This window comes from Aplidium turbinatum, chromosome 16 (genome assembly GCF_918807975.1).
Source record: "Aplidium turbinatum chromosome 16, kaAplTurb1.1, whole genome shotgun sequence".
Classification (NCBI taxonomy): Eukaryota; Metazoa; Chordata; class Ascidiacea; order Aplousobranchia; family Polyclinidae; genus Aplidium; species Aplidium turbinatum.
Genome location: NC_137487.1, coordinates 20,408,944 through 20,434,820, shown reverse-complemented (window position 1 = coordinate 20,434,820; position 25,877 = coordinate 20,408,944). Strand labels below are relative to the sequence as shown.

Here is a 25,877-nt window from a genome sequence, read left to right as displayed (position 1 = left end):
TAACTTTCCAATGTTAGAAGATCTTATCTTGATGGATGAAACTCAAATGTACTCTTTTGATCGCTACGAGAGAAAAATTTTACGCACACTTGGAAACCCTGCAAATCTCGTTTCAACGTTATTTTAATTAAGAACACCTGCCGAACGAAGTTGAAACATGGATTCGAAATCCTTTTCTTTTTGACTTAAATATCATTAGCAATGACGATCTCAGTAAAGATGACCTAATTGATTTGAGATCAAAAGAGTTATTACGCATTGAATTTCATTCAAAACCTGTGGAAGAATTTTGGTGCTCACAACTGCAAACCTACCCAGTACCCATTCTTGGCAAAGCAAGCGATTATTGTTTTGTTACCATTCATAACCACTTACCTTTACGAGGCAGGATTCTCAGCTCTTGTTACAATAAAAACTAAACATCGAAATCGCCTGGACGTTGAAGATGACATGCATGTTGCATTGTCAAAAACTCAACCACAGTTCAGTCTTTTAGTTCAGTAAAGGCAACAACAGCCCTCTCATTAAATTTGCATACGTTAAAAAGTTTCGACATGGCACTTTGGGTCACCTTAATATTCAAATACTGCTGACATTTGTGAATTTGACATTTTGTCATTTATGGCAAGAATACGGTGCGATACTGATGAGCCCAGCCTCATGGGCGAAACACGTGTCTATCGCTGTTAATTCTTGCTACAAACCGGCTACCGAGAAACATACTGCTGACATTTCTTGAACAATTCATTCATTTTCTTATTTGAGCAACTGTTTAACCTGATATTTGCCGCAGGAGTCATAGCAGTAATGCAATATGACACAATAGCCTACAGTAGTTGAGTAGCATAATTATTACAATAGTCAATAGTATGTTAATTGAGTTTCAGGCAAAATTTAGGTAGGGGTCCACAGAATTTATAATTTGTCTAAAGGGGTCCGTGACAACAAAAAGGTTGGGAACCACTGGACTAGATGGACATTATGGCAAGATGTAATAGAATGTTGAAGAGATTTTAATGCAATAAAATACAACATCTACATTTCCTAATTAAGTTAGGTAATGATCCCACCATCTACAACACATCAGACACATGAGTTTTTATAAGAAAATTACATAATTCAGTATAATAGTGATTTAAAACTACAAACTACAATAAAGGTGCGTAGGGGGAAACTGAGTCGCTCCGTCATTTCACCTGCAGGCTTTAAAAAATGAGATCATCTCAGGACAGTTTCATTCTATCTGTGGAACTTACACGTAGAGCATATTTTGCTTTCACATGAATGAAGTTCAACATGTTCAAACAGACAATGATAGACCAGACTCACAGAGACAATGAGAAGCAACAAAGGGAAGAACAAAGGTAATTGTGTAAAGTTTAACTACCTATGCATTTCCTTTTTAAAAACATGTTAAATAAAAATCTTTTGAATACAGTGAAATACCAATGGAAAAATATTCACTAAAGGTCATTTACAATTTGCCATCAAATGCTTGCTTCTTAAACACATTCCAGTAAAGTATTATTTCTTGGAGTTGGGAACAATAAATAAGTTTTGCAATAAAGGAAATTGGAATTTGAACAATTGAACATTATTCTTCATCAAAAGTTGTATTGAAATTATGTATTTATATATATTTTCTACTAAATACTGTAGCGGAAACAACTTTAAAAACATATTGTGCATCAGAAAACTTTCAATTTAAAGTAATAATTTCAAATGATCATCATATCTAAAGACAAAATTATCTAAAAACAAAGTTAGGTAGGCAGAGTGGATAAATAATATGTGTGTAAAAACACAAAAAAATGAATGAGGCTTATAGATGGCTTAGATAAGTATAATAAATTCCTAGTGCAATTATTAAATATCATATCACTGTAGTCTGTTTTTTTTTGTTTTTTTTTACATAGCTATGACTGAAGTGCATAGTTGTAATATAATAGCCACGTTTAATTTTGCAAACTGATGATGAAATGCAAAACTTTTACATTAAACACTTGCATCTTGACCAAGTATTACATGCTTCCATTTCTTAGAAAGATCTCCATCTAATTCTTGTCCGCTTCCACCATAAGCTGGAGGCAGCACAGTGGCATCAATGGTGTTGTGTAATTTATCAAACGTGCTGCCATGAACCACTAGTCGCTGTTTCATCTTTTCCTTCATGAATGGGCGAAGAATTGCAAATATGACATCAAATAGCCTTGGCTCATTTAACATGTGTAGCCCCTTTATTCTCATAGGCATTGAGTCTTGCAACCAACCAATGAAACGCTTTCCTACTGACGGGCCCATCTGTTTGACAATGTTCATACCAAAATATCCCAAATCATGAATTATCGTGACGCCATAAATTTGGTTTCTTTCTTCATCAAGGAGATGCTCAATAGATAAGGTGACAACAGCAAGAAAATCTGCTAGCTGCATCTTTTCAACTTTTCCAATGCGTCCAATGCAAACCAAGGAACCATCAACAGCTTTGCCATCTAATGGAAGAAAACAACCACCATCAAAGATGGGCTGCAGAGAAGTGGGATTCATCATTTTATCAAACACTTCAGGCCAACTGAGTTTTTGCTTATGATAGTTAATCAGCATTTGCAATGCCCTCTTATGATCAAACTTGCGAGCTCGAAGAAATCTTAAAATAAAAGCATCATTGTCTTGAACTAAATTCAAGCCTAGGTCACTATTGACAAACGAATCCCGGAGCTGATCGATCCTTGCCAGTCGCTCGTTGTTGTCTTCAGGTTCATGCAATTCCTTGATGGCCTTTTCAAGGTCTTCAAGATTTAATTTACAAGTGTATCTTTCATTGGCACTCATTGTTTCAAAGACTAATATGCTTCAATCATGAAAAACACCTACATCATAGTAATATAGTCAGTAAGTTTGAAAACAGCATATTGAGTACATCTTCAATTTAACACAGTGCTTTGAACTATATTATATATATATATACATAATAAAACAGTCATTGAATAATAATGTCGAATGTAGATATGCACATGACTGTTTCTTAGAAACACAATGTACATATTGATGTAATGAAAAGTAAACAAAGGTTAAACTCCTTGCCTTCCAGATCATTAAATTAAAATTTCAACCATCATGCGCAACAATTAAATTAATTCAGCCAGGTTTGGAAACTCGTATAATTTATTGACAAACGTTTCGATGCAGTCAATGCAGCTTCTTCATTACCTGACTTGAATAATAACATAGCAAAAGCCAATGTGACAAAATCTGACAGAATATCTCTTTGTAAGAAAACAAATCAACAGTCTAGCTTTTTTTCTCAAGTCTGAAACTTATAGTATTTCAATCAAATTTAATTTATTTTAATTTATGATATAAATTACATTTTATTGAAAATACTATTGTGAGTGTTAGCCTGGTCAAATGTTTTAAGGTTCAGACTTGAGAAAAAAGCTAGGCTATTGAATTGTTTTTTTTTAGTGATTGCTTTCTGTGTTGGGTTGATCGTCCATTTGAGGAAGTGTCATACTACTAGATCACCTCTTCCAGTTAGTTTTTTCCCACTTTTGATTGTTTTAAGTAAAGACGCAAGATCACATACGGTACCATAGTTGATTTACCAAGTTGTTTTATGCACTTCATTTGTGTGATTACTTGATTACCAATGTTCTAGAATTTAGGAAGTATATGCAATGAAACAGTTCATGCAATTTACACCAATATGCAATTAATCAATTTTGTTGATACAGTAGGCTATAGGCTTTGACAATAGATTATTTTACAAGAAAAGTCATGTAAATAAAAAAATAGAAGTTTATTTTCATGTAAATAGCTCTATTCAATAAACACTTGATAGAGCTTTTTTTTTACTATACCAACAATGCACATGCACAAACTTGTGTCATAATAGATATTAGGGTGCATCAAGCCCCCTTCATGAAAAAATTTTCTCATGGCAGTATATTAAAGTTGTACTACCTTTAGAAAAAATCAATTGTGTAAAATATTACGAAATTTGGATGAACTCTACCAGGTCCACATCGAGCTTGAAAAAACGAGAAATAGGGTCATTTCAAATGAAAACAGGCAATATAAAGATATCTCAAATATGATACCTCTCAGATTTGGTGAAATGTTGTCATACTATGCCTTAGACTACCAAACGAAAGAATCCCAAGTTTTAGATCAATATTTCAAAGGGTTTGTCCATGGCGGTCATTTAAATTTCGAGAAACACCCTCGTTTTTGACTTGGGGGTAGCGTATAGCAAATTTTGCTATTTTCAGGGCCCATAACTTCTATTGCAAACGTAATGGAAAACTAACACTGGAAAACTAATAATGCTATGCTAGCTCATTATGAACTATAGGCTACTATACAGTTCAACAATAAAAAGCTGATCGCAAAAGCGACTTCGACTTTTTTAATTTTTTTTCTTCATCTTTTCAGGGTACGAACTGACTGTACGAATGGTTCAAGATACGAACTAGGTTGCGCCCTTAGATGGATCAGGGCCTGATTAAGGCTCACGGGGGCCCAAGGCACAGCTAAGTTTAGGGGCCCCTGTTGGCAATCGCTTTCAATGCAATGCCATGTAGTCTCTGCGAATGATGAAATTATAGGCTAACAAATAGTTCAAGCAAAACTATAACTTCATAAATATTAATTTAACCAATTTATCTACAACTTTCTAACAGTATGAACACTCTTATATTTGTTACAAAAATTATTGGATGGAAAATCTCTCTAACAGATTGGAAATTGACTGGAAACACTAGCAAAATATAGGCTACACTTGAATTTGAACTAGCAGAGTTTATTAATGGTTCATTGAAACCAGTGCTGTGTTAAACCCTTTGTGGGCCAGAATAATTTTGGGCCCTCTATCGTCAAGCAGACCTATAATATTGTGTATGTTTTCACTGCACCGACATGGAAATGTGGTTCATGTCAATGGACTTTCTCACCAGTTTAGAAAACAACACAAGTGTAAGTAATCGCAAACACAGGTCTATCATTTCTTAGCTACACCTTTGCTCGGAATGAAAGCCAAAAGTGTTAACAATTTCTAATAAAAAAAATACTGGCAATGGAACATATCAAACATATCGGTCACGACGGGTTAATAGGCTACCATCGTACAAAATTTTGACTGTTTGAACTTTGCCGCCAGGTACCGCGCAGATAAAATCTGAGGATAAAACCAAAACTGTAGACATTATTAATTTCCATTCAAATTTGGTCATCTGGTAACATTATTGTTTTTCACCATTTTTATGTTTTATCTGGCAACATTGCTTGTTCTGTCAACCAAGGTAAAAACATTGTAATTGTAATTTGTAAACAAAAGCAGTGTAAAGCATTTTGAGGATCAGGTGTTCAATTATTTTTATTCAACATTATTTCATTCCAAGGCAAAGCTTTCATAATTTAATGTAGGCATTCAAGTTAATTAAAGTTTTTAGGGTATGGTAGCTTAGGTTAGTGGCAAAAATAAACAGGTCCCTTGTGTTAAGAATGATTTTTGTTTTGTACCGTACAACATGGGATATGCCAGGCTTATAAGGTATTTGAAGATAAGAGCAATTTCATGTGCATATATTCAGAAAAAGTAAATACAGAAGAACGTTTCTGCTAAAAGTACAGGACAGATTTTTCCTGCTTGCAACATCACTAGTCAAGGATATTTATAATTACGGTATTGTAAATGTTAAAAATGAAATGATAATTAAACTATCTGAAATGCTATTTTGCTTACAGCTAACAATTAAAAAAAAAACACTTTTATTGATGAAAATAAATTGAATATGTGAATTCACAAAGGGCCCAACCCCATTTTTTTATTTTACTTTTTGTGCTTTCCGATTTCTTTCCATGAAAAGAAATTGAATATGTGAATTCAAAACGGCCCTCCAGTTTTTTTTTTTTTTATTTCACTATTTGTGCTTTCCGATTTCTTTCAATGTCTTTTAAATCAGGGCTTCCCAAACTGGGGGTCGCGACCCCTTGCGGGGTCGCGTAACAAACTTCAGGGGTCGCAGAGAGTATACCAATTTTACATAAAATACTGCATAATTATCCTATGGTACTTTTCAAACGTTTATTTTACAACGCAGTTGTTAAAACTGATGTAACTGTTCAAAACATTACTTTTAAATGATTTGTAGATTCTGCGTAAATAGGCCTAGCCCTGGTATAATGGGCTAGCTTGAGGACTGCATGCTAGTAGCTAAACATTGAAAAAGTAAAACTAATCGAATCAATTGAAAGCTGGTTAAAAAAAATGAACGGTAGCGATAATTTCATCAATTTTTGCACGGAAGTGGAGCTATTTGGAAGGACTATGTTGGCATGTCTACTGAGGGAGCTTCTGCAATGACAGGACATACAGCTGGGTTTCATGCAAAAGTGCAATTTGCGAATGATAGGCCTACAGTAGACATTTATACACTATAGGCTATGATTCATTGCGAGACCTAGCTAAAAAAAAAACGTATCCTCATCGAAATGCTATTGTGTAAATTTGCTGTGAAAATATTAACTTTATTAAGAGTCGCGCACTCAATACCAGTATTTTTGCAAGTTTATATGGTGGGGTAAAATGTGATGAGAGTTCTTCCCTTTTACTGCATTGTGAAGTAAGATGGCTCTCGAAAACAAAACTTTAAAAATGCATTGAAGTCGTGGTTTTTCCAACGGAAAAAAATCAAACTTGGTCCATCATTTCTGCAATAAGTCAAATGTCATTGACATTTTGATCTTGACATTTGACTTTCAAAATTATGCTACTGTATTTGTGAGATTTGCTTGAAAAATGGAAAGAACTTAATTTATCCATCGAAGGAAAAAAACACCAATGTTTTTACATTGAAATCAAGAAATCAAAAACTTAAAGCGTTCGTTGAAAATTTAATCATCCAGAAAGAAGAAGTTGAAAATGATTCATTTGAAATTTTTTCATCTACTGTAGAGTTTTTGACTAACAGTGATGTGGAACCAAAAGTTTAAGCCTGTGGTTATCGACCACTTGTCAAATCTGTTGAAACAGTTTTAAAAGTATTTTCTTCCAGAATTAAACAATGCCAAATTAGATTGGATCCAAAACCTATTTGCAATACAAAAACAAAATACCGAGCACCTCTCTTCCAAATCTCAAGAATAACTGATCTATTTTCTGACTCTACGTTGCGGCTTGAATTTTCTGGAAAAGTTTTACACTTTTTGTCTGGTTAAAGCGGAATATTTATAAACCTAATAATCTCACTCAGCGGGGACTGCACTCTTGCCGTTTGTGTTCACGCGTCTGTGCGAGTCAACGTTATTAAAGTTGACGACAATCGCAAGAAAATACCGTTCGAAACTAAGCAACATTGAAACCGCCTTGAGACCAGCAGTAACATACATTGTGCAACGACAGGATTTGCTTTGCAGCAGAAAGCAGTCGCACTCATCGCACTGCATAAATGTGTTTTCAGTTGTGTTTTGTTTCCAATAGGCTACGTGTAAAGTAGCAGGTTTCGAGTATCGGTAGCTTGATGCTACTCTAGTTTCGTTCGAATTAAGCCTTTTAATAAATACCACAAATGTATATTTCGCACTGTTTATCATGTCAACTGTAAAGGGTCGCGGAAAATTTTAGGAGATTAAAAGGGGTCGCGAGCAAAAAAGTTTGGGAAGCCCTGTTCTAAATGATACTTAAAAGAAACAGCCAAATGTTCAAACATATTGGTAAACACATAAAAAACACCCTATTCATTTTTCCATTGATTTTGAAATGGGCCCAACTACAGCAATTGCACTTCAACTTCTCTATAGTTTCTCCACAGAATCCTCACTGAGTGAACTTTTTAGGTATGATGCTTCTTACCAGTATGTTTAAGCATATAATCATTATCGAAGTTTCACCACAAAAGTAAATGACCAAAATAATTAAAACAGTTGTGCCAAAAACACTTTGTGGCAATTGGGCCCTTTTTGAATTCATATATTCAATTGCACCCAACCTGTTATATGTTAAATACATTTCTGCAGATCATGTTACTAACATTATCGCATTTTAACTTTGTTTTTAGATGGTGTTTTTAGAGATGTTTGAGTGTAGTTAGGGCCCAAATTTGTATAATAGGGCCCAAATTTGCGATATTTTAGTATAATAAGGGCCTAAACCATCTTCTTAATGGACAAGTACATGCAGTGAACTTTAGCAACTCAAAAAAAAAAAATTACTGAAACGCAAAAATCTATTATTTGTGGGCCCCCTGAGATGGTGGGCCCGGGGTCCGGGCCCCCTTGACACGGCATTGCTTGAAACCTATAAAAGTATTGACGCTTACGGTGCTAATGTAAAAAAAAATTGGGGGCCCCCAAAACCAGGGGGCCTGAGGCCTGTGCCTCGTGTGCCTCATGGTTAATCGGGCCTTGAGATGGATGCAACCTAGTTCGTACCTTGAACAGTTCGGACAGTCAGTTCGTACCTTGAAAAGATCGAGAAAAAAAAAATTAAAAAAGCCGAAGTCGCTGATCGTAGTTTCCGCAATCATTTTAAAATTTTCCCACTGAAAAGATCGAGAGAAAAAATAGCTCAAAATTGAAGTCTGCTGATCGCAGTTTCCGCAAACATTTTTCCGCAGTTTCTGCTAACCCTAACCATAGAGTAATGTATGCTCTAACCCTCGCTGATTGCAGTTTCCGCAAATTTTTTCTGCAGTTTCCGTTAACCCTTACCCTAGTAATCTATGCTCTTACCCTAACCCTCGCTGATCGCTGTTTCTGCAAACATTTACCGCAATCATTTTAAAATTTTCACGCTGAAAAGATCATAAGAAAAAATAGCTCAAAATCGAAGTCCGCTGTTCGCAGTTTCCGCAAACATTTTTCCGCAGTTATCGCTAACCTTTACCCTAACCATAGAGTAATATATGCTCTGACCCTCGTTGATCGCAAGTTTCCGCAAACATTTTTCCGCAGTTTTGCAGTTTCCGCTAACCCTAACCCTCAAGTTTGTTTCAAATTGTTTGGGGAAACTCCGCTGATCGCAAAAGCGACTTCGACTTTTTTTAATTTTTTTCTCGATCTTTTCAGGGTACGAAGTGACTGTACGAATGGTTCAAGGTACGAACTAGGTTGCACCTTAGATGGATGCAACCTAGTTCGTAGCATGAACAGTTCGGACCGTCAGTTCGTACCTTGAAAAGATCGAGAAAAAAAATTAAAAAAGCCGAAGTCGCTGATCGTAGTTTCCGCAATCATTTTAAAATTTTTCCACTGAAAAGATCGAGAGAAAAAATAGCTCAAAATTGAAGTTCGCTGATCGCAGTTTCCGCAAACATTTTTCCACAGTTTCTGCTAACCTTTACTTTAACCATAGAGTAATCTATGCTCTAACCCTCGCTGATTGCAGTTTCCGCAAAATTTTTCCGCAGTTTCCGTTAACCCTTACCCTAGTAATCTATGCTCTTACCCTAACCCTCGCTGATCGCAGTTTCCGCAAACATTTTTCCGCAGTTTCTGCTAACCTTTACCTTAACCATAGAGTAATCTATGTTCTATCCCTCGCTGATTGCAGTTTTCGCAAAATTTTTTCCGCAGTTTCCGTTAACCCTTACCCTAGTGATCCATGCTCTTACCCTAACCCTCGCTGATCGCAGTTTTCGCAAACATTTTTCCGCAGTTTCCACAAACATTTTTTCGCAGTTTCCATTAACCCTTACCCTAACCATAGAGTAATCTATGCTCTAACCCTCGCTGATTGCAGTTTCCGCAAACCCTAACCCTCAAGTTTGTTTTAAATTGTTTGGGGAAACTCCGCTGATAGCAATAGCGACTTCGGCTTTGTGCTAATAAACCATGATTAAACTGCGATTAGCGACTTCAGCTTTTTTTAATTTTTTTTCTTGATCTTTTTAGGGTACGAACTGACTGTACGAATGGTTCAAGATACGAACTAGGTTGCACCCTTAGATGGATGCAACCTAGTTCGTACCATGAACAGTTCGGACTGTCAGTTCGTACATTGAAAACATCGAGAAAAAAATTGAAAAAGCCGAAGTCGCTGATCGCAGTTTCCGCAATCATTTTAAAATTTTCCCCCTGAAAAGATCAGGAGAAAAAATAGATCAAAATCGAAGTCCGCTGATTGCAGTTTCCGCAAACATTTTTCCGCAGTTTCCGCAAACATTTTTCCGCAGTTTCCATTAACCCTTACCCTAACCATAGAGTAATCTATGCTCTAACCCTCGCTGATTGCAGTTTCCGCAAACATTTTTCCGCAGTTTTTGCAAACATTTTTCCGCAGTTTCCGCTAACCTTTACCCTAACCATAGTGTAATCTATGCTCTAACCCTTGTTGATCGCAGTTTCCGCAAACATTTTTCCGCAGCTTTGCAGTTTCCGCTAACCGCATTCCCACTAACAATTCGTACAGTCAGTTCGTACCCTGAAAAGATTGAGAAAAACATTAAAAAAAGCCGAAGTCGCTGATCGCAGTTTCCGCAATCATTTTAAAATTTTTCCCCTGAAAAAATCAAGAAAAAAAGTAGCTCAAAATCGAAGTCCGCTGATCGCAGTTTCCGCAAACATTTTTCTGCAGTTTCCGCCAACCCTAACCATAGAATAATCTATGCTCTAACCCTCGCTGATTGCAGTTTCCGCAAAATTTTTTCCGCAGTTTCCGTTAACCTTTACCCTAATTCTAACCATAGAGTAATCTATGCTCTTACCTTAACTCTCGCTGATCGCAGTTTCCGCAAACATTTTTCCGCAGTTTCCGCTTACCCTAACCCTAACCATAGAGTAATCTATGCTCTAACCCTAACCCTCGCTGATCGCAGTTTCCGCAAATTTTTTCCGCAGTTTCCGTTAACCTTTACTTTAATTCTAACCATAGAGTAATCTATGCTCTTACCCTAACCCTCGCTGATCGCAGTTTCCGCAAACATTTTTCCGCAGTTTCCGCTTACCCTAACTCTAACCCTAACCCTCGTTGATCGCAGTTTCCGCAAACAGTTTTCCGCAGTTTTGCAGTTTCCGCTAACCGCAGTTTCCGCTAACCCTAACCCTCGAGTTTGTTTCGAATTGTTTGGGGAAACTCCGCTGATCGCAAAAGCGACTTAGGCTTTTTTTATTTTTTTTTCTCGATTTTTTCAGGGTACGAACTGACTGTACGAATGGTTCAAGATACGAACTAGGTTGCACCCTTAGATGGATGCAACCTAGTTCGTACCATGAACAGTTCGGACCGTCAGTTCATACCTTGAAAAGATCGAGAAAAAAAAAATTAAAAAAGCCGAAGTCGCTGATCGTAGTTTCCGCAATCATTTTAAAATTTTCCCACTGAAAAGATCGAGAGAAAAAATAGCTCAAAATTGAAGTCCGCTGATCGCAGTTTCCGCAAACATTTTTCCGCAGTTTCTGCTAACCCTAACCATAGAGAAATGTATGCTCTAACCCTCGCTGATTACAGTTTCCGCAAAATTTTTCCGCAGTTTCCGTTAACCCTTACCATAAAAATCTATGCTCTTACCCTAACCCTCGCTGATCGCAGTTTCTGCAAACATTTACCGCAATCATTTTAAAATTTTCCCCCTGAAAAGATTGAGAGAAAAAATAGCTCAAATTTGAAGTCTGCTGATCGCAGTTTCCGCAAACATTTTTCCGCAGTTTCCGCTAACCTTAACCATAGAGTAATGTATGCTCTAACCCTCGCTGATTGCAGTTTCCGCAAAAATTTTTCCGCAGTTTCCGTTAACCCTTACCGTAGTAATCCATGCTCTTACCCTAACCCTCGCTGATCGCAGTTTTCGCAAACATTTTTCCGCAGTTCCCGCAGTTTCCGCAAACATTTTTCCGCAGTTTCCGCAAACATTTTTCCGCAGTTTCCATTAACCCTTACCCTAACCATAGAGTAATCTATGCTCTAACCCTCGCTGATTACAGTTTCCGCAAAATTTTTCCGCAGTTTCCGTTAACCCTTACCATAAAAATCTATGCTCTTACCCTAACCCTCGCTGATCGCAGTTTCTGCAAACATTTACCGCAATCATTTTAAAATTTTCCCCCTGAAAAGATTGAGAGAAAAAATAGCTCAAATTTGAAGTCTGCTGATCGCAGTTTCCGCAAACATTTTTCCGCAGTTTCCGCTAACCTTAACCATAGAGTAATGTATGCTCTAACCCTCGCTGATTGCAGTTTCCGCAAAATTTTTTCCGCAGTTTCCGTTAACCCTTACCGTAGTAATCCATGCTCTTACCCTAACCCTCGCTGATCGCAGTTTTCGCAAACATTTTTCCGCAGTTCCCGAAGTTTCCGCAAACATTTTTCCGCAGTTTCCGCAAACATTTTTCCGCAGTTTCCATTAACCCTTACCCTAACCATAGAGTAATCTATGCTCTAACCCTCGCTGATTGCAGTTTCCGCAAACATTTTTCCGCAGTTTCCGCTAACCCTAACTCTAACCATAGAGTAATCTATGCTCTAACCCTCGTTGATCGCAGTTTCCACAAACATTTTTCCGCAGTTTTGCAGTTTCCGCTAACCGCAGTTTCCGCTAACCCTAACCCTCAAGTTTGTTTCAAATTGTTTGGGGAAACTCCGCTGATCGCAAGGTACAAACTAGGTTGCACCCTTAGATGGATGCAACCTAGTTCGTACCTTGAAAAGATCGAGAGAAAAAAATTAAAAAAGCCGAAGTCGCTGATCGCAGTTTCCGCAATCATTTTTAAATTTTCCCCCTGAAAAGATCAAGAGAAAAAATAGCTCAAAATCGAAGTCCGCTGATCGCAGTTTCCGCAAACATTTTTCCGCAGTTTCCGCAAACATTTTTCCGCAGTTTCCGCAAACATTTTTCCGCAGTTTCCGCTAACCTTTACCCTAACCATAGTGTAATCTATGCTCTAACCCTCGCTGATCGCAGTTTCCGCAAACATTTTTCCGCAGCTTTGCAGTTTCCGCTAACCGCATTCCCGCTAACAATTCGTACAGTCAGTTCGTACCCTGAAAAGATCGAGAAAAAAATTAAAAAAAACCGAAGTCGCTGATCGCAGTTTCCGCAATCATTTTAAAATTTTTCCCTTGAAAAAATCAAGAAAAAAAGTAGCTCAAAATCGAAGTCCGCTGATCGCAGTTCCCGCAAACATTTTTCCGCAGTTTCCGAAAACATTTTTTTGCGGTTTCCACTAACCTTTACCCTAACTATAGAGTAATCTATGCTCTAACCCTCGCAGACCGCAGTTTCCGCAAACATTTTTCCGCAGCTTTGCAGTTTCCGCTAATCCTAACCCTCGAGTTTGTTTCAAATTCTTTGGGGAAACCCGCTGATCGCAATAGCGACTTCGGCTTTATGCTATTAAACCATGATTAAACTGCGATCAGCGACTTGGGCTTTTTTTAATTTTTTTCTCGATCTTTTCACGGTATGAACTGACTGTACGAATGGTTCAAGATACGAACTAGGTTGCACCCTTAGGTAGATGCAACCTAGTTCGTACCATGAACAGTTCGGACTGTCAGTTCGTACATTGAAAACATCGAGAGAAAAAAATTGAAAAAGCCGAAGTCGCTGATCGCAGTTTCCGCAATCATTTTAAAATTTTCCCCCTGAAAAGATCAAGAGAAAAAATAGCTCAAAATCGAAGTCCGCTGATCGCAGTTTCCGCAAACATTTTTCCGCAGTTTCTGCCAACCCTAACCATAGAGTAATCTATGCTCTAACCCTAACCCTCGCTGATCGCAGTTTCCGCAAAATTTTTTCCGCAGTTTCCGTTAACCTTTACCCTAATTCTAACCACAGAGTAATCTATGCTCTTACCCTAACCCTCGCTGATCGCAGTTTCCGCAAACATTTTTCCGCAGTTTCCGCTAACCCTAACCCTAGAGTAATGTATGCTCTAACTCTCGCTGATTGCAGTTTCCACAAAAATTTTTCCGCAGTTGTCGTTAACCCTTACCCTAGTAATCTATACTCTTACCCTAACCCTCGCTGATCGCAGATTCCGCAAAAACATTTTTCCGCAGTTTCCGCAAACATTTTTCCACAGTTTCCGCTAACCTTTACCCTAACCATAGAATAATCTATGCTCTAACCCTCGCTGATCGCAGTTTCCGCAAACATTTTTACGCAGTTTTGAGTTTTCGCTTACCCTAACTCTAACCATAGAGTAATCTATGCTCTAACCCTCGTTGATCGCAGTTTCCGCAAACATTTTTCCGCAGTTTTGCAGTTTCCGCTAACCCTAACCCTCAAGTTTGTTTTAAATTGTTTGGGGAAACTCCGCTGATAGCAATAGCGACTTCGGCTTTGTGCTATTAAACCATGATTAAACTGCGATTAGCGACTTCAGCTTTTTTTAATTTTTTTTCTCAATCTTTTCAGGGTACGAACTGACTGTACGAATGGTTCAAGATACGAACTAGGTTGCACCCTTAGATGGATGCAACCTAGTTTGTACCATGAACAGTTCGGACCGTCAGTTCGTACCTTGAAAAAATCGAGAAAAATTTTTTTAAAAAAGCCGAAGTCGCTGATCGCAGTTTCCGCAATCATTTTAAAATTTTCCCCCTGAAAAGATTAAGAGAAAAAATAGCTCAAAATCAAAGTCCGCTGATCGCAGTTTCCGCAAACATTTTTCCGCAGTTTCCGCAAACATTTTTCCGCAGTTTCCGCTAACCTTTACCCTAACCATAGTGTAATCTATGCTCTAACCCTTGTTGATCGCAGTTTCCGCAAACATTTTTCCGCAGCTTTGCAGTTTCCGCTAACCGCATTCCCACTAACAATTCGTACAGTCAGTTCGTACCCTGAAAAGATCAAGAAAAAAATTAAAAAAAGCCGAAGTCGCTGATCGCAGTTTCCGCAATCATTTTAAAATTTTCCCCTGAAAAAATCAAGAAAAAAAGTAGCTCAAAATCGAAGTCCGCTGATCGCAGTTTCCGCAAACATTTTTCCGCAGTTTCCGAAAACATTTTTCAGCGGTTTCCGCTAACCTTTACCCTAACTATAGAGTAATCTATGCTCTAACCCTCGCTGATCACAGTTTCCGCAAACATTTTTCCGCAGCTTTGCAGTTTCCGCTAATCCTAACCCTCGAGTTTGTTTCAAATTCTTTGGGGAAACCCGCTGATCGCAATAGCGACTTCGGCTTTGTGCTATTCAACCATGATTAAACTGCGATCAGCGACTTAGGCTTTTTTTAATTTTTTTCTCGATCTTTTCAGGGTATGAACTGACTGTACGAATGGTTCAAGGTACGAACTAGGTTGCACCCTTAGATGGATGCAACCTAGTTCGTACCATGAACAGTTCGGACTGTCAGTTCGTACATTGAAAACATTGAGAGAAAAAATTGAAAAAGCCGAAGTCGCCGATCGCAGTTTCTGCAATCATTTTAAAATTTTCCCCCTGAAAAGATCAAGAGAGAAAATAGCTCAAAATCGAAGTCCGCTGATCGCAGTTTCCGCAAAATTTTTTCCGCAGTTTCCGTTAACCTTTACCCTAATTCTAACCACAGAGTAATCTATGCTCTTACCCTAACCCTCGCTGATCGCAGTTTTCGCAAACATTTTTCCGCAGTTTCCGCTAACCCTAACCATAGAGTAATGTATGCTCTAACTCTCGCTGATTGCAGTTTCCGCAAAATTTTTTCCGCAGTTTTGGTTAACCCTTACCCTAGTAATCTATACTCTTACCCTAACTAGGGATGGGCAAAATAGAATAATTAGCTATTCTAGAATATTCTAGAATACTGAAACCGAATATAGAATACAGATATCTATTCTAGAATAATTGACAGTTTTTACCATCGACACATTTTAATGATTTTTATGACTTTACAAAAAACAATGAACATCACAAAAATTGCTTATCGCAGTGTAACAAATTTAGGGTTTCTAAATTTTCACCAGTCAAACGAGATTTCAAGTTGGTGGCAGTTAAACCTGCACTTGAAAAACATCTCTCTGAAGAAGCAGATGTAGCAGGTACACAAAAATATTTTGAAACTAACTGATAGAAACAATAAAATTGGTTTTTGTTTTGCTTTCCATCAAACAAGGGCATTTTGAAGAGATGTAGTGGATGCTTTCAACAACGTGAGGTAGGTAGGCCTAGCTATTTTTGAAGCAGGGATAGCCAAATTTGCTGATTCATCTTCACTACTGCAAGCAGCATCTTCAATCCCACAGCTCAACAAGTCGTCCATGTCACTGTAGTGGCATACTGGTAGTACAGGCCCGTAGCCAGACGGGGGCCTCGCCCCCCCCCCCCTAAAAAAATTTTGCCCCCCTGGCAAAATCACAACATTCTCGAGCAACAGCTATAATTATAATGATTTTGCCCATTTAAATTTTTTTGACCCCCCCTAAATCGTTAAAGCGGTTTCAATTATCCGATTTTATATGATATGCATTTTGAAACCGGTTAGACTCTACAACCGGTTATTCTATATTCGGTATTCTATTTTGCCCATCCCTAACCCTAACCCTCGCTGATCGCAGTTTCCGCAAACATTTTCCACAGTTTCCGTTAACCTTTACCCTAACCATAGAATAATCTATGCTCTAACCCTCGCTGATCGCAGTTTCCGCAAACATTTTTCCGCAGTTTTCGCTTACCTTAACTCTAACCATAGAGTAATCTATGCTCTAACCCTCGTTGATCGCAGTTTCCGCAAACATTTTTTTGCGGTTTCCACTACCCTTTACCCTAACTATAGAGTAATCTATGCTCTAACCCTCGCTGATCGCAGTTTCCGCAAACATTTTTCCGCAGCTTTGCAGTTTCCGCTAATCCTAACCCTCGAGTTTGTTTCAAATTCTTTGGGGAAACCCGCTGATCGCAATAGCGATTTCGGCTTTGTGCTATTAAACCATGATTAAACTGCGATCAGCGACTTAGGTTTTTTTTTAATTTTTTTTCTTGATCTTTTTAGGGTGACAAAAAATAAAATGATTGATTAATTGATGTGACCGTGTTTGCCGAACGAAGCAATACATTTTTGCTCTCAACAAGTTAGTTATATACAATGCTTCTTTTAAAAAAATGGTAATGGTATGTAAATGTAATGCAACTCAAATTAAAAATTGACTGCAAAAATGCACTTCGGGTCAAAATTTAGTTAAAAAAAAAAAGAACGCTTCCGGGTAGTATCGAACTCAGTCCCTCTAGAATAGGAAGCGGCGACGTACCACACGCGCCACGTAACGAGTTGAATAAGATGGTTGGATTCAGAACTTATATATATAGGCTACGCGCTTATAGTCTTTTGCTTTGAAAGAGAAAAAGAAAAAAGTAACTGTACAATGACGTAATGACGGTCAAATAGCGTTTCAGATTCAAAGACCGGCGCCGGTCAAATAGCCACTGCCTATTTTGTCCCATGTTAAGCCTCATCCCGACTCCAGCGCAGCATTAAATATGCCAGAGTGAAAGTCTGGAACTCCTTACCAACGAGCTTGTGTAAATTGTCATTTTATTCTTTTAAAAAGCAACACAAATATTCACTCATTGCCAAATATTAGCACGACTAACTTCGTACTACCTTCATGCTACCGATAGGCTACTTTGGCTACTAAATATATTTCTCTGTGCAAGACCATCATCTAACACCTTGTCTCAATTTTCGTTATTGAATTATTCATTGTGTTCTCTATCCTATGTCGCTTATTCGTAGTGATCTTTTAGATTTCATAACTAACTGTTATCGCAATTTTAGATCTTCTATTAGAATCTAGGGTACCGGTATCTGCTTGACTCGAAGACCCAACCATGGTCTCTTTGCAGATTCCCGTTGCTGGAAATTCCTTTTTTATTGCTGTATTTATTGTACTATATTTACCTACAACGAAATAAAATCAATCAATCAATTATATGTGCTGCCAGTATCTAATTTCTTGCATTTTAGATCCATCTCAGACGATTGTAATGTCCTAGCTCAGTTGCAAATTCTTGTCTTTTTTTTTACTCTTTATTTTTAACAAATTCCTGCCATTTCTTAGCACAAATTTTCTCAAAAAAATCACACCTTCTAATAAGCTGTAAAATTATGTTTCGCTGAAGTCCGAAATTAAAACATAAATCCAGTCTCATTGTCGCACAACAATCACTCAAGTTTCAAATTATCATCTCAACCAACCCTTCAAGACAACTTTCCACCTTCACTTTACTACGCTGAAAAAAAAAAAAAAAAAAAAAAAAAAAAAAAAAATACGCTGAAGAGATCGGAAGATCGAAACACTGGCCTTTGTCCGTAGTTACTTTTCATAATGTCTTTTTAGACATTCTTTTTGGGTCAATAATGTCTTTTTAGACATTACTTTTAAAGAAATAAAAGAGTCAAAAGGCATGTAAATTTCACTCTGTGTGGAGCTACAGTACATGGGTCACTGGGTGCTCTTCCACAAGACGCCCTGTTGTTCAAGGGGACAAAATGATGACGTCACACACATTGAAATGGACTATTATGAAGGAGGAAGTGCGGGGATGAAATGCAAAGAAACACACCAGAAGGAAATTGTCTCCCATTTATTGATTTGTTGTTCAATTTAAACAAATTTGCAATCGTTGAAAAGCACAAGCATAGATCTAACCAACTAAGTTAATACCAAGTCCCAAAATACTACTAGCTCCATCTGGTGGCCACCTAAACTTGACCAAATTCAAACCATTATCGAAAGTTTATTTGCAATGATAAAAACATTAAGCGACAACCAATAAAAAGAACATGTTACTGTTTATTGAAGTGCTAACTTTCATTTTTATATCTTATTTAATATGCAATATGCATCGATTCGACATTGAAATGCATTGTGCAAAAGCTTCGTTGGGGGGCTGTCTTCGAACAACGATTGCACACATATTGGATAAGATATGTCCTAAAACAACCTAGTTCACATTGTAATCTTGTATTGTTTTTTCCACATGTGCTGTTGATGCAAATAAAAGAACTTCTCTCTCTCTCTCTCTCCATTGAAATGCATTGGGCAAAAGCTTCGTTGGGGGGCTGTCTTCGAACAACGATTGCGCGCATATTAAATAAGATATAAAAATGAATGTTCGCACTTCAATAAACAGTAACATGTTCTTTTAATTGGTTGTCGTTTAATGTTTTTATCATTGCAAATAAACTTTTGATAATGGTTTGAATTTGGTCAAATGTAGGTGGCCACCAGATGGAGCTAGTAGTATTTTGGGACTTGGTATTAACTTAGTTGGTTAGATGTATGCTTATGCTTTTCAACGATCGCAAATTTGTTTAAATTGAACAACAAATGGGAGACAATTTTCTTCTGGTGTGTTTCATTGAATGTCCACCCCGCACTTTCTCCTTCATAATAGTCCATTCCAATGTGTGTGACGTCATTATTTTGGTCGGTTGTAGAGATGCAGCGAACCCAAAATTTTTATCCGCACACCGCACCGCAACTGACTCATCTATCCGCGCACCGCACCGCACACCGCAATTTATCTGGAACTTTGACACTGCACCGCACACCGCAAATTACAAAATTAAAAAAAAATATTTTAACACTTTGCTCCTCAAAGGGAGGCCAGATTTGGCCCCCCCCTCATATTTCCTTTAATTATTTGAAGCACAGTAACGCCATGCACTTGGTTTTTCTTGACTTTTCCTAAAATTGCCAGGCGGATCTGATGATATTAAATTTGATGCTAAAAGTTGTGTAGTTTTCTTGTAAATTCAAGATTTTGGTGAATTTTTGCTATTTCTAGCTAACTTCCAGCAAAGCGTGAAATGGATTACATTGCGATAACAAGCCATAAGCTCATAATTGCTTCGTGTATCGATATGCGCGAGCAGAGAGAAGCATCCTCTTGCTTTCTTTTGTTTGGTTTGACCTCAATAATACAAAGCGCGTTATTTCTTATGCTACAAAGAAAAGCCAGTGATCGCAAAGCTGTTAATTAGAAACAATAATAGCAAGCTTTTTTGCGTTATCAGCTCTACAAAGAAGAATAGCAATCCACGATCAAAATAGTAGGCTATGGAGGCCACAAACTATTCAAAACAGTTGTTTCAAGCAGATAATATTCATTGACGAATAAAAAACGTTACAATAAGAAATCTTCTCTTGGATAAAGACACGAAAACCTGGTTTCGAAATAAACGTTCTATGGAAATGCTCTCATTGACAAAACTTGCAATTGAGGAAATGTATCACTGCAAATGCTTTTGGGAGAAGCCGGAGAAATAGCGTTTTTGCAAACAGTAATTGTGAGATACACTCAAAATTATGAGATAGGCTCCCTTTACACGTAGCAGCTAACTCGATGGCGTCCCTTCACTGCTTTATGTCGCCTACTTGTTGTTATGTCCTGTATTTTTGTTTCACAGTGCACTGTGTTTTGTTCCAAAGAGCGCAAAATAAAGATGATAATGCCTCATCTACATTACAAAATATTTTGTAATGTAGGCCTACAAACAAAATGTACAATGTACACAATGTACATTACAAAATATTTTGTACTGTAGACGAGGCATAAATTTAGGCGTCACATAAGACAAACAACAAATCAGCTTTCTTCATCATTGATTCAACATCTGAATACGTTGCGCCAATGTATAAGAGGCCGGCTATTGTGAAGACCCGCCATTTATACACGATCCGATTATACCAAAAGTGGGACAAACTAGTGGATCAAAGAATGAATAAATAATGCTGAGAAAACTAAATCTAAGTGACGAACAATACCGATGTCTTCATTTATCTTGGAAAAATGCTGCCTAAACTTATCAACAAAAAATACAGTAAATAACGGCAAGGATCCCGAAAGCAGAATTTGCTCGACTTTGGCATGAATTTAGTCAGACATCTACAGTAATAATTCCACACATGATACATAATAATCAACCTGGTTCAAGGCGATTTGTGTAACAGTTTAGGGGAAGACACTACTTGAAATGATGCACCACACAAAAGATTTTCAATGAAGACTGAGTCTAAAAACCGATGTGGATAGTGCTGCACAATAACTTCAAGTTTAGGACAGAAGAGGCACAAAATATCACGATAAAAATAAAGACCTTGTGGGAAATTTTCGAGAATCATAACACGATGCAAATACCATAAACGCTTAGTTTGCATGCTGCTCTAAGCTGGCCGGCAACCACAAAGGTAGACAATAGCCTACAGGCAGTTTATAATTCGATAACAGCGCAATAAACATTATAAATACGTAAACCGACAATTTTCTTTTACAAACGTTTTACGTCTAATAGTAAATTTTCCCCCAACAATTTTTTGTGAAGCACTTGCAAACCACGGTTTTGTAAAATAATTCATCATTATTATTTTTGACTTCTCGGATATTGTAAAACGTCATCAGCAAAATCACAAAAAAAATTTCATTACTTCAATGTAGTAGGCCTAAGAATTTTTTATAGAATTGTAGCCACGTTGTTTCAACAAAGAAGACATTTTTTAGCAATGTAAAGTTATAGAAAATAATTTGCAATCATGCAAATGGTTGGAAAGAATCTAGGAAGTCTTCTCACAATCTGGCACAAAATGATTATGTTTATTGTATCTCAGTAAAATGTTTTTTTTTGGCCAGAAACATAATCACTGCCTTGCTGACGTTGTCACTTTTACGCGTATTTTTAGTGCTTCAAACAATAAGGACCCAGTCAGCAATCCAGTTCTTTTACATTGATTCAACATTTGTAAACGTTAAATTTATGTAGATTTGCTGACTGTGGGTTATTTCACATTTCCTTTGTTTACGCATGTTCCTCAATTCGCTGTTGTATTATTTCGACGCTGGCTGACTAAAAATGTATTTTCAAATTGATTGACACAATCTTCAATAAAAAGTGAGCTTCGAACTTAGCTTTGTTGATGTAAATGCTGTATTTTTTGTGGATGTAATTTATGAGTCATGTTTATAAACACCCGTAAGCGAAATGACTTATGATGTGGCCTGCATGATATTTGTGTTGCGACTTGACACAAATCCACAATTTCAAAAGCACCTAATTTGAACTTAGAAATTTCAGATTATTTCAACAACTTGTTCAATTGTCTTCTTTCTACTAAAAATATTCATTCTACAAACTCAATTGTAGACCTAAAATACACAAACGAAGATGTAAACAGCTATTCAAGCAGGCTAAGGTGTTACTTATGAGAAATTTGGTTCCATAAAACTAGAAGCTAGCCATGAGTTTCGGAATGCATTAGTTTAGGATAAAAATGTAAGACAACAAACGCAGTTTTGTTTTTTCAAATTCGTGTAACAATATTACTCTGATTGTAACTATTTTAGAATCAGTGAGTAGCTTACAATAAGATTTGCTCGCAAGTCGTAAATTCTAATCAATGCAATGATTCGGCACACCGCACACACACTTCGTGCGTTCGATCGAGCTCTTTGTTATTTAGAAGTTTGCATGAAATCGGATTAGCACGGTAATTAAATAGCGGCAAGTTAAATCAAAATTGTCGTTTTTGGGTACCTTTGCAAAAATTGAAATATCAAGTTTAACATATAAAATTTTAAAATAATGAGTTTTCAAACTTATAGACAAATGATTTGTTTTCACACCAGTGCAACTTCTGTTGAAATAGCATCAGCGGATAACTCGTAACAGCTGATTGAATTTGATCCAAAAACGGCCCCCCCTTGAGCAGTTAACTTCCAAAAAAACGTTGAAAAGCAAAGGGTTAACGAGTTATTGTTTAGAAAGTCAATTGTAGGAAAAAGCATCCATGGCATATAACTGGTAACCTAGTACCAATACAGTTGTGCACTAATTGGCCAGGCTAACCAGATCATATTCTCTTATCAGCAATGCATCTAAGTTCTAAGACATAATACAAACTAAGACAAATAGAATGTTCCTGGATCCAGTATCAGGACTTTTGAACACTTTTTGTAAGCAATAATGCAATTATAATGCCAGTGGCTATATGAACTACACACACAAGAGTAAAACTTATAGCCTGAACTCACTGGGCTAACTGATATAGTAAATAATGCGGTAGTTGCGCTAGGCCTATAGCCTGGTAACTGAGCTTATCAGCTAGGCTACTAACCAAAAACATTCGTACAGCTTCCCTGACAAGCAAGCCCTAAAACCCTGTCAACTGCAAGCCATTTGCAATTTGCATTTGCATAGCTTTCCATCTTAGGGTTTCCGAAGGGAAAAATAACTGATCCGTGTTTCCAATTTAAATTTGAAGTTTCATAGCTGATTCTTGAAAAGTTGAAAGTTTACGTTTACGAAAGTTTAATTTCTTGAAAGTTTACGTTTACGAAAAATTAATTTCTTGAAAGTTTACGCGGCAAGCGGCGCGGCGCGGCTTTGTCATTTCAACCTTCCACGCGGCGCGGCGCGGCACGCGGCGAAAAAGTCAAAAGCGGCCGCGTACGCGGCGCGGCGCGGCGCGGCTTGCATCACTAGTCGGTTGACCAACCAGGGTTGCCACTTGGCTATTTTCATAGCCAAATTTCACGAATTTGGCTATTTTTTATGTGACTTGGCTATTGAATATTTTTTTTTAATAGCCAAGCCTATTTGGCTATATTTGGCTTTTTTGACCTGCTGCCAAGAAATATTTTTTTCTATAAGACATATCAAAAGTTCTACTGGTGAATGATAAAGTTTATCTGCATTTCCGCTGACTTATAGCCAGTGTTGGGCGCGATAACTCATTTTTCAGTTAAGCGATAACGATAATCGATAAACAAAAAATGCCTAAAGCGATAACGATAAACGATAAATCAAAAAAAAGTTAAGCGATAACGATAAACGATAAATTATCGCCGATAATGTCCGATAACGATAATTTTTTTTTTTTCTTGATTAGCGCTGCCCCATCCCATGCAGCACGAACTGTTTTCATCGACATGCCGAAAAATCGACCATAATATACTGTAAAGGGACAAAACTTTTTGTAAGTTATGCATAAATAGAATCGCAATAGCGGCAGTGGGTATCGAGTCTTCAACCTCTTGATCCAGAATCAAACCACTGAGGTAACCTGCGTGTTTATAATAATACCTTCAGATACCAGTTGGATGTTTTTATCAATTGAGTTACACTGCCGCTTACGTGCAGTAGGCAAAATAATTAAATCAAATGAAAACACCATGAAAATTCTAACCTTTGTATTTTGTTTCTGCTAGGGCTGTTTACAGCAGGGGTGTGCAACCTTTATTACAGGAGGGCCAGATATAAAAACTGGGTGAAGCCGCGGGCCGCACGTTTATTTAACATGATTTCTAGGCTAGTAGTTGCAGGCACAAAAAAGTAGTTTTTTGTTGTTGTTTATGTTATTCTTATGGCGTTATTAGGGGCTATCTTCTTTCAGAAATAATAAGTTAAGACACATAAATTTCTGAAGAAAACTGCTATTCTAATTTATTGTGACACCGTCTTTAGACGAGTTCAGTGAGAAATTTGCAGCTGGCCTCTTTTCCCAACGGCATTTTTCCAAATTTAGTTTAATGGAAGTGCTCGCAATTCGAAGTTCATTTTCCAAGTGTTTGTCTGTCAAAACCGATCGATAGGGTGATGTCATGACGCCCATTTTAGAAAAAAAATGTTTGCACAAATAGGCTACGTTGAACCAAAAAGAGACATTTTTGAAGCCATGGATTTTTTCAAATGTGGAAAGTCATCTTAATTGAGATGTTTCGTGAAAATCGCCAAAATTCATTTCTAAATACTTTGCTTTCAAATCCTTTTTTCTCTTGAAGATCAATAAGTTCAAGTTATATCTGCTGGTGCTTTGTCAATGTCTGTGTTGAATGGCGAAGAGAACATACCAAACAAATGTTCATGAGATTTGAAGTCCTTGAAACGAGCCAAAAATTCATACAATGTTTTCAAGTTGGTCTGCAAATTCAGTTTTCTTCTCAGGATGCATTCCATAGTCTCTCAAAGTTGGAAAGTGAAAAATATTTCCTGTCTGTACGTGAGCTTTTCAAAGTCGTAAATTGTTCATAATGCCTTTTATAACCATACATTTTACGTTCCAAATAATTAAATACAATGGATTAGCGGTGGCCGGTAGAAGATTTCTAAAATGGTTAACAGACCCAGTAAACATTGATTGTTGGGGCAACATTGGCAAGAAGTTTGCCGCAACATTGGCAAGATGCAGACGCCAACATTGGCAAGATGTTTTATGCACCATTTGGATGCATCTGGCCAGCATTGGCGTCTGCATCTTGCCACCGTTGGCTTCTGCATCTTGCCAACGTTGGATTATGCATCTTGCCAACGCTGGTTTCTGCATCTTGCCAACATTGGCTTCTGCATCTTGCCAACGGTGGCAAAATGTTTTATGCACCATTTGGATGCATCTGGCCAGCGTTGGCGTCTGCATCTTGCCAACGCTGGCTTCTGCATCTTGCCGTTGGCTTCTGCATCTAGCCAACATTGGCTTCTGCATCTTGCCAACGTTGGCAAAATGTTTTATGCACCATTTGGATGCATCTGGCCAGAGTTGGCGTATGCATCTTGCCACCGTTGGCGTCTGCATCTAGCCAACGTCGACTTCTGCATCTAGCCAACGTTGGCTTCTGTATCTTGCCAACGTTGGCAAAATGTTTTATGCACCATTTTGCTTCATCTTGCCAACGTTGGCATCTGTATCTGGCCAACGTTGGCAAGATGGCTTGTGCACCATTTTGCTTCATCTGGCGCCTAAATTCTGGTTGACTTTTATCAGGGATTCATAGCAGCCTATAGGGATCGCCAACTCGGCTGAAAATCCGACAATCGGAGTGTAAAAGTGTTGCCAGATATTTTTTATATTTTTAGAACAAATTATTATTTTGACATTTTTAAAGAGTAGTGGTTGCCCAAAGCTTGTCCGTTTAAAACTAACCTGAATTTTAAAGTTGCACAGGATTGAGTTAAAGTAGCTTGTAGTTG

General features: G+C 37.6%; 1 protein-coding gene across 1 annotated transcript; it reads right to left on the bottom strand.

Moving 5' to 3' along the window:
• Positions 1 to 1,955: 1,955 nt before the first annotated feature.
• LOC145785916 (alpha-tocopherol transfer protein-like) lies at positions 1,956 to 2,832 on the bottom strand. The gene has a single exon (XM_082597611.1). It carries the CDS (start codon positions 2,830 to 2,832, stop codon positions 1,996 to 1,998), a length of 837 nt encoding a protein of 278 aa, XP_082453737.1. The 3' UTR covers positions 1,956 to 1,995.
• Positions 2,833 to 25,877: the final 23,045 nt, after the last annotated feature.